The sequence below is a fragment of the Lethenteron reissneri genome, chromosome 49 (assembly GCF_015708825.2).
Source record: "Lethenteron reissneri isolate LAM-NWPU_2019-01 chromosome 49, ASM1570882v1, whole genome shotgun sequence".
In the NCBI taxonomy this organism is placed as follows: domain Eukaryota; kingdom Metazoa; phylum Chordata; class Hyperoartia; order Petromyzontiformes; family Petromyzontidae; genus Lethenteron; species Lethenteron reissneri.
The window spans coordinates 3,146,955-3,157,553 of record NC_083827.1 but is presented as its reverse complement, the minus strand read 5'-3'; the positions used below and the strand labels follow the sequence as shown (position 1 = coordinate 3,157,553).

General features: G+C 43.8%; 1 protein-coding gene across 1 annotated transcript in view; it reads left to right on the top strand.

The window, feature by feature from the left end:
• Positions 1-2,283: 2,283 nt before the first annotated feature.
• LOC133354961 (cytoplasmic dynein 1 light intermediate chain 1-like) overlaps positions 2,284-10,599 on the top strand; it is a 38,178-nt gene continuing 29,862 nt past the window's right edge. The window contains 5 exon segments of the mRNA XM_061572200.1: positions 2,284-2,446; positions 2,585-2,658; positions 4,866-4,921; positions 4,923-4,983; positions 6,532-6,762. Of these exon segments, the coding sequence (XP_061428184.1) occupies positions 2,337-2,446; positions 2,585-2,658; positions 4,866-4,921; positions 4,923-4,983; positions 6,532-6,762 (532 nt within the window). The 5' untranslated portion in view covers positions 2,284-2,336.

Genomic DNA, 10,599 nt, shown 5'->3' with positions numbered 1-10,599 from the left:
CAGCTGATGATGATTGCTTGTGTTGCAGTCGAAACGTCGTGAGAATTTTTATTGTTTTATATTTTTTTATTTTATGATTTCCCTTCTACGTGACTTTACCGAAAGAACCAAGAATATGAATTCCTGCAGTCACGAAAGCTTTAAATCAAAGTTCGAGTACTGTGACGTTTCGCTCGTGATCACAATCAGCGTCATCAGGCGATTTGCCAGAATTGTGAAGAACATATCATGCCATCTGTCACGTGAACAGAACATGCCATCTAACCCCCCCAAAAAACACCTGTATTATGGATATTGGTCGCGAAAGATCCTGAAGTGTTGAACATGTACCGTAATTCATAATAAACGTTTTTGGGTTAGATCGCGTTATTTATAAATGTGTCGTAACCCTCCACCACCCGACACGGCCAATCAGCAAAAAAGTGTCACGAATTGCCCGATGATGCTGGATGTAATTACCAGCGAAACGTCGTACTACTCAAAAACTGTAAATGTTGTGGATTCACTCTTCAACACACACCGGTGGGCTAAAGTAGTGAACTATTTTGTCTTTTTCTTCTTGGTTCTTTCGGTAAAGTCACGTAGAAGGGAAATAATAAAAATAAAACATAATAAAAATACAATTCTCACGACATTTCGGCAACAACGCAAGCAGCCGTTCTCAGGTGAAGAACAGGTCTGTCGGAAAGACAGCGTCTGAATTCAGAGAATTGTATTTTATTATCTTTTATTTGTATTATTTTATTATTTCCCTTCTACGTGACTTTACCGAAAGAACCAAGAAGATCAATCCCCGCAGTCACGAAAGCTTTAAATCGAAATTTATTTTTGTCTTTTGTCAACGTGACACTTTTTTTACTGATTGGCCGTGTCGGGTGGTGGAGGGTTACGACACATTTCTAAATAACGCGATCTAACCCAAAAACGTTTATTATGAATATTGGTCGGGAAAGGCTGCTACGTGTTAGAACTTGTAAAAATGTTGGGCCAATGTGCCAATCTAGAGGGAGAGATGCAGTCCTGCAATGGATGATTCAGCAAACTTTATTTCGACTCGATAATCGCGATTACATTTGAGACATTTGCTTGTCGGTTGCTTTGTTGCATGATTTTGGTCCAATGCTTCAGCTGAAGAAAAAAACCCACTGGTAATTAACGATCCTGGACACACATCGCAGCATCTGCATCGCGTTTTGAAATATTTCGTTACTAGCTTAACTAGCCGGCTTCGCCCGGAACTTGGATTCACCACGCCCGGCCGCCTTTGTCTCCCCAGTAGCGATGTTCACACACCACCCAAGTTATTCGTTTGAGGCTGAGTCGACCCAGGACCGGTTCAAATAATCGTCACCGGTGGTGGCCGTGAGCGCGAATCGAACTCGGGTGGCCGGGTTCGTAGCGCAGCGCGCTACCCACTACACTACAATGCGCTTGGCTTCCACGTGCGCGGGTCACGTGACAGATGTGACGTCACAGCTGACTTGCTGTGCAAAAAATAAATGCATTATTGAGCTCCCTCCTCCCCCCCCCCCAAAAAAAAATAACTTAAGTGTATTTTTATAATTTGTGCATGGTGTACAGTGTGGAAAGTACCCACAAGGCAAATTTCAAGTTTGTTGCATGTCGGTAAGTATGCTAAACATTTTGAACAGACACACATAATCACAACTTTGCCAACCCATGGCTGTTCCGTGACCTCCTGCCAAGCGGGCAGTCGACACTTCACGCGGCCTCGAAGTGCACCTAGCCTGGCACAGGCGCCGTGGTGACGTCACCACCGCTTCGTGGCGAACGGCGGTTGTTGTCGTCACGACTTGGCGGAAGTTGACGTCACGCAGACGTGACGTCGCGACAAACACTAAATAATTGACATCCACCTACGTGACATCACTACCAGACACAACATTTGACGTCACACTAACGTCACGTAAACCCATTCGCGCGCGAGTTGTCATCGAGCGGTTGACGTCACTCCCGCCCCGCCCCGCCAAATCGTTTCCGTGATGTCAGCTTCCTGCCTAATGACGTCACCTTTAGACCTATAAGTTTGACATCGTTTTGACTTATGATCGAAACGTCGTGGGTTTTTTTGCTTTTATATTTAAAATTTCATTTTCTTGCTTCTTAAAGACAATACATTTATTTTACATTCATTATATTTAATTAAAAAATGTTGCTCTCTATCCACGTGACTTTACCGAATGAAAACCAAGAAGATGAATTTTACGTCTTTCGCGACCGGTGACGAGCGCGACGTTAATCGTAAAATGACGTCACCCGAGTTGTGACGTCATCCGGGTGGTTCAAGCTCAACAAGCCGAAGGGGAGAGGCGAACATGGCGGCGTCGACGGCGGCGGGCGGTGGCAGGCGGCACGAAGACGCTGAGGCGGCGGCGGCGGCTTTTGATGGCCACAGCAGCAGCGAAGACGAAGGACAGAACCTGTGGCAAGTGGCGGAGCGATCTGACGGGAGACTGACGCGGCGATGGGGGCGAGTTGGTGGTGTTGTTGTTGTTGTGTGTGTGTGTGTGACGGCTGCTGTAACCGTGTTGCGTGTCTTCTTGTCTGTGTATCTCTCGTCTAGGCTCTCCATCTTAAGCGAGGTGTCTACCAGGTCCAGGTCAAAATTGCCGACGGGCAAAAGCATTTTTGTTCTCGGTGAGTGAGAGTGCTTTCGTCTCGTCTTTGTCGCGCGCGTGTGTTGTGTGTCCATGTGAATGCAAGGTGGTTGGTGGTGTTGGGTGCTTGAGATTGGGTGTAAGGCTCCCTTTGAATTGTGTTGGGATGTGTCAAAATACGCCCTTGCAGCAATTAAACCTATTCCATCTCTGCACATGTTCTTTTTTAGTTTCAAAATGATGTTAACCGCTGTTGTCGTAGTTATCACCTGATGCTGTTGTCAAATGGATATACTGGCCACCGGCCATGAGAATGTGGAATTTCCTTCACTGCCAAATCAAGGGCATGTTAACGATGACGACCACCGCCATACACGAGTCTTCACTAAGCAGGGATGCAGTTGTTTTATCACAAGTATTGCTTCTGTTCTGGATATACTGGCACCCGCCATCGTAATGTGGAATTTTCGCCATCGTCTGAGGGTTTATCAGATGGCCATGACCTAACATCGGTCTGAATACGATGACAGTCGTGTTATGAATATTTTACTTATGGATATACAAGCATCGATTGTGGAATTTCCACGACTACCAAAGGCTGCCAAATAATTGATGACCACCCCTCACGTTCATTCACCTGAGCAGGGAAATACTTTGACTTTTTGTATTCTCTCCTCTGTGTTTTTTGGTTTATTCTGCACGGTAGTTTAAGTATGAACGCTGACGTTTGTCTCCACTCGCTGGGAGATTCATCATTTGGTTCCTCGGTTAAGTTCGGGGAGTAGCTCCCAAGCACGTGGAGCGAAATGTGCCCAACAAACAACACATCGGGTGCTTTACAGCACCACAGTACCTCGAAACTCTACGCACAAGCGGTAGATTCCTAAGTTATGACCGTACTACTGGTTCCCCCGTCATAGTCATGTAGAATATACATCATTGGCAATGTGTTTCCATCAATCATTTGAGCATGTGGCCACTTATATTCTTGGTTCTTTCGGTAAAGTCACGTACAAGGGAAACAATAAAATAATAATCGTATTATTTTATATCTTTATTATTTTATTGTTTCACTTCTACGTGACTACCGAAATAACCAATAATATCAATCCCTGCAGTCACGAAAGCTTAAATCATGTGGCCACTGTTTAAATACATGGATACTTGGTATTTGGTTTAAAGGTACAGTTTTAATAGTTTATGTATCGGTGCTAAGTCTCATTGGGGGTAGTGTCTAATTATGACGTTTAGTCATAATTATGCTGTTACATTTTCACATTTCTTTTTGGAGGCCAAAGGTGTGTTCCAGTTGCGTTACATAACTTCACGTGACCGTAGTAGCACCATCGTATTGACCTGTCCAAAGTAACTTTGTTTAAATATTAGTCAAGTAATCCAGAGACAAAACAAACATTGCCTCAGTACTTTGATCAATCCACCCAGTTTAAATTGTTTAAATGTATGCGATTAGTACTTGAGACGCAATTGTTATAATGAGCTCATCGCATATAATGTGTTCAGCCTTGGCTAACGACTTCACTCTCCTCAAAAACCACTCATCTGTTCAAACCACTTGCAGTACTTGAAAAACTTAACCATTGAGATACATTTACAACCATGACACCAGCCACACGGGCACATTGTCATGCAATCGTTTTTTTTACTCTCCCAAAGAGAATGCAGAATCCTTGAGAAATGGGTTGGGATGGAAGGAGAGGCCTGGAAAGTTTTGACACCTCACTGTAGCTGCCCAAAGTCACACGGCGATCTACTCTATATTTATAGGAAGCCATTGCGTGTCTATTGTCGTACTTGAGGTCGTTACATTATGGGCCCTGCAGTCTTTCACAGCTGTGCTCGCCAGATACTAGGGACGTAAAACAATCACATGTATTATTCCTAATGCTCACGATGCATGCGTTGATGTTTTCCATTATTCATCCATATTTTATTCAAGTTCTTTTTAGATGAACCGTCGCAATGAAAAGATGGAAAAATCAAAGAGGATACACATGCGATGGGCAGAACAAATAAGGAATATGGTACAATGAAGATAAATAAAAATAAGATGAAAACTCGACATAAAATAAATAATATTTGAATCTAATCACAACTCCAAAACATAACAGTGCATAGAATTATTTGATGTTGAGTGAATGCAGTGGGAATTGTTTGTATCATTTGGATGCTGCTGTCGTATGTGAACAAGTGTTCACTCTGATCTCTTGTTCGATGGTCCAATACCAGGCGAGGATGGCTCGGGAAAGACATCGCTCATCGCAAAGCTGCAGGGAGCGGAGGACTGCGAGGAAGGGACGCGGGTTGGAGTACCTCTACCTGAACATCCACGATGAAGACCGAGACGGTGCGCTGATTGGAAATTATTTGTCACGCACATGTAACGACAATGGGGTTAGAGCTCATAAGCTGGCGTTGTTTGTGGGTTAATGATTAAAGGAAGACAACCAAAAAAAAACAGTTTATCTTGCTGATGGCAACCTAAGGCTGTCTGTCCCAGATTGTCCAACGCAGTCCGAATCTTCGTTAACGAAAAAGTAGATTTGGTTCAGAGCGAAGTGCGTCATAATGCAACGATTTAGGTCACTGCAATGTCTATGCCATATGTTTTACTGGAATGTTAATTCAGTTATGACACCAGCTTGTTATGATGGACCCTTGACTGCTTATGAATTTGTTTTCGTCTTAATTAACCTTCAAACTCAGGTCAACCAGCCTAGATTCACAGCCTGGGTGTGCCTTTAAGACAAGAGCTATCTTTGTTTTTGGTTCTATATTCATATAATAGCATAACGTGGTGGTGAATTCCAAGTATAGCTTAATTTCTGGCATTTGTTGACGATGAAATACAAATTTCAATAATCTTATTTAAATAGTGACAATCACTTGGCGTTTTAGTTAACTAAAATTCCAAATGAGAGTTTACATTTCCAGAACATTTTTGCAGTATTTTTTATTTCTACTCTTGTCCAAGATTGTAAACCATTATTTGCTAGACCAATGCAATGTATGAATGCATTCATAAGTTGAATAATGTCACGTTAATGGTTATTGCCTAACTGGGTTGTACAACACAGTGAAGCAGAGTACATTGTACAATATACCATTTGTATGCCATTGGACACCCAAACAGTGCAGAGATGATTTTTGTAAAAGTCTAAACCACTCGGAGAGTCACATGGTTATGTTGACAGTAAAAAATAAATCCTTCTGCTGTTTAGTCTTGACAGCAGGATCTGTGGGGCAGCGTCACATGAGCCTGTGCTGTTCAGCAGAGCCAAGATTGAAGTCAAATGTTAAATACTCGCGCAACGACCACCGATGCGTGCTCTTTCATGGACACTGAAGTCTTTCACAGCGCCATGCTGGGAAGTCAAAGCAACAAGACACAGTCAGTGGACCCTGTGCAATGATGATGCCTCACTGCTTCAAACATACAGAGCTATACCAAGATGAGGAAACGATGCTCTATGTTGCCTGTTATTTACCTCGAAATAGCCTCAAATGCTATTGAAGAGGGTTCTAAATTTAACACACAGGCTTTTGCAACCTATGTTATGATTCATAATTTATTAATCCGCTGCTGGATGAAAGCCATCGCTTACTCATGGCCTTCCAGTGTAAGAGTTCTAAAATTGTATCCACAATGAGGTGTTGCTGCCACTTACGAGCTAAACTTGCAATCCGGAGGTTCCTGGTTTGATCTTAAAACAAGGGGGCAGGTTTCATGGCTCCTCCTCAACTCTGTCTGCACAGCAGTAGAAATGCGTTACACTAAAGTTAGTCAATAGGGCACCTTCGTTGAAGACTCCTGTGTGGGAGGTCTGCGGCCCCTTCTGCCAGCAGTGGCATAAGCAAGACCGCTAAGGGCAGTACCTTTCTACCTGTGATGTAGACCATGCCCGCTGCAACGTGTGGCTGTTGGACGGCGACGTCTACCACAAGGGGCTGCTGCGGTTTGCGGCGACGCGGGAGAACGCGCGCGACTCGCTGGTGCTGCTTGTAGCCGACCTGGCGCGGCCCTGGCTCATCATGGAGACGCTGGAGAAGTGGAGCCAGGTGATGCGCGAGCACCTCGACTCGCTCGCCATCCCACACACGGAGCAGCGCGACATGGAGCACAACCGTGAGCCACCGCACGAACCTAACGCACGCATGCGCACGCACGCACGCGACGACACCTTTGCTTTGCTGTGTCAGAATCGGAATCTTTATTTACCCTACAGCAATCCGAAGAGCTGTGAAGCTCTTTTTCACAGATTTCCTCTATGTATGTCGAACTTGTTTTACATCGTACATCGTCAATCGTGCTAATCCGAGGTGTGGGGGAAGAACAACAAACTAAACACATCAAGCAATTCTCAAGAAATTAGTCGGCGGGTCAGAAAGTCACAAGAACAAACAATACAAAAACTGATTGGGGTGCAAAGTATGTGAAAGGTAAGCGAGTCATAAAAATATATAAGTGCTTTTTGAAAAAGGACATCAGTTCCTTTCGATTTTTGAACACTAAATGCATGCTTGGGCAAGGCAGCAAAACAACACTCCCAGACCGCACCAAGACAACAATAACACAATCACTCACTAAAATTGGACGTTAACATGCATGCATTTTTGACAGCGCTGGTAAGCTACTGGGTGACATGATTGGAACGTATTTACGCTTGTCCGTCTGTACAAATGTGAACTCTTCCCACGCATTCACGAAAACGAACAAAACCACCAAACGAAGGGAATGAAAATGACAGCCGTGTGGCCCGTGACTGCGTCTCACGCCACACGGCTACACGAGACCTGCCGCTGTGAAACGGCCTGCAAGCAATGTTTATTCATCACTGCGAGCATCTTAGCGGCGATGATTGGGAACGAGAGGGAAATGTGTTTCTAGCTTTTGTGTGCTCATTAACTTCTGACACTGCAAGGTTTTCTTTTTACTCGGTTTACATGTGCATTTTGCATTATCAGGAAAAATTTCCCCAGCCTTGTCCTAATCAATCTGATTTTTTTTCTTAAGAGTTGCAATAATAATTCAGTGTTTCTCCTTAAACAAAAATATGCTGTGTACCAGCATTGACATTTGAATCCTGAACGCAATGGACACTTCTTTAATTGACTGACTTGCAGCTTGTGTTAATTTCTACCCACCCCAAACTTAAAAAAAAATCTATTCCTGGTTCAATTGGACTGAAGCACAATCCTGTCATAACATTAAGAAAGAGGATAATGTCTGCAAAATATGGTATCACAGAACTACTTGTGAAATCACTTAAGTAGACCTCTGTCCCCACTCCCGATTAGAACGGGTGGCTATGTACGGTGCGAAAGAACTTCAACATACAAACTCGGGCCACACCTTGTATGTGCCCTGCTATGAGTGTTGATAGCATAAAAAAAGTATTCTCAGAGAAAAATGTTGCCAAATTAAGTGAAAACCCAAATTTAGAATCGCGTGCGTTTTTGGTGCAGTCATTGGTGAGCGGGCTGAGACCAATTCACTTGACCCGGCTTAATTATGCGTGGCTGCCGGTATGCGAACCCAGATTCTCAGCAGTCACTGTCCTGATGTGATATTAACTCCGTGAAGCACCTATAGCCATCTCCGGCTGATCGTTGGAATGCATATCCAGTCTTTCCTTTATAATCTCACTGTGGCATTTCGGCTGTTAGATCATTTATATTTATCCTTTCGTTGATATTGCATCACTTTAACGTGAACCTTGCTCTTGATTGAAAACGTAATATGAAATCTTATCATGGAAACTATTACAGTGAGTCTGGAATAATATCAGCAAAAGGCTCTATAAGATGCCACGCAACTTGCGGTATTCTCCGGATTATAAGATACTTTTTTCCTCTGTATTGTAAAGCAAAAGTGGGGGGTGCATCTTATAATATGGTAGGTTTGTTGTGTGACCTAGATATTTATAACCTTACTAGCTGGAAGTACCCGGTGTTGCCCGGGCTGAAAGAGACAGACACACACATCGACTTACACACACACACACACATCGACCCACACACACACACAGTAATGGACTCCCACACACACATGGACTTACACACAGACATCGACCCACACACACACCGATTCACACACACAGACACATTGCCTCACACACACACACCGACTAACACACACACACACACACCGACTCACACACACAGACACATTGCCTCACACACACACACCGACTCGCACACACAGACACATTGCCTCACACACACACACCGACTCGCACACACACACCGACTCACACACACAGACACATTGCCTCACACACACAGACACATTGCCTCACACACACACATCGAGGCAGACACGCACACATGGACTTAGACACAGACATAAATATAAAAAAAATGTACTAAATAAATATTAAAATATTGGTTATCTACACAGACCATGCACACACATTCACTAACACACACACATCGACTGACACACAGACATATCAACTCGTGCACGCACACATTGACTCGCACACACATCGACTGATACACACACACATGGACTCAAACGCACACAAGTACTTAGACACAATAATACATACATATAAAAATTGCAAACTCATTTGGAAATATTGTCAGCACACGAACAAAAATATTGTAATATTTGTAAGGTGATTATTAATATAATAGGTTTCTATGTAAATGAGTTTGGCGAAAGAAGCAAGGAATATAAATATTAGTTGTACTGCACACAAACATTATTAATGTAATATTTGCAAGGGGATTACTTAAATCATAGGTTTATATCAACGTGAGTATTGCTAAAGAAGCTAGAAAATAGTACTTAACATTGATGTGGTGAGGCCTAGTCCCGTGCAGAGCCCCTGGCCTCACCTAGATTGCCCAGCCGGCCGAGGTGGCACCTGGTAGGCTGGGGCTGCTAGCCCCTCACCCCCCCCAGCCACGATCCTCCCGCACGCTCTGCAGTAATATCTACGGCCTATAGTGGTAGCATCTACCGACTGTATAGTAGTAACTGCACGCATCGGGGTGGGGGGGGAGAGGACATCACACTGAAGAATTTACCTGAGCGTTTTGTGTATTTTTATTGCATTTTTAACGCGAAAGAAAATGTCCCCCACACCCCCACCGAAGGCGTGTGAGTTGGTATGGGCGAGCGCGCACAATAAATAATTAAATAAAGAAGTTTGCTCAATCGCTAATTTAAGTACTTTAAAGTTGAGGGATGAGAAAAAGGAATAGCGCTTGCTCACCATGGGACTTACGGCGTGTTACCTGCTTTTTTTATTACGTAAACCCCACCGTTTGAGAGCCAAATCCTTCGCAAATGTGTGAACAGACAGACAGACAGACAAAAAATGACATTTATACATAAGATTGGCAGTGGGTACAAGTTTTGAATGTATCTTATGATTTGGACCATATTATAATAAGGAAAATAGGTCTTGTGTATCGAATGATAAAAAAGTTTACCTTGATACCCGTGAAATGGTCCCTCACAGCTACAGCATTTTGTTGTCTCTTCAACAGACCTCCTTAATACAGCGTGCGACTTAAGTCAGGAACCGTGGGGATGTCATACGAGTCGAGCTCGTTCCTAACATCAATGTGGACATGTGGATCGATGTTTAAGCGTATTACGTCAAACAGTTTGAGACGTGTGTCCCAGCAAATGGGGTGCAGTTCACACATTTGCTATAATTTACCACCCAGATTTATGGGAGTTTCTGATTTGCCACACCCTGCACAGCAGCAGCAGCACTCATCTGCAACTGCCCCAGTTGTCTGGCATTTCCTGCCCCTGGCTGCCTGCATTGCACAGTCACTGCTCAAGTCTTGGCTCAAGGCCTTCGTCTGTTCCTCTGCCTGTGGCTGAATTTCGCGATGAAGTGTCTTCCTTCACACTCTCCCGTCATCTGCTCTCCCCTCTCTGCCCGACCGCCGTACACCCACCGTGGTATAAATGATTTTAACCCAAAAAATCCCCACTCAA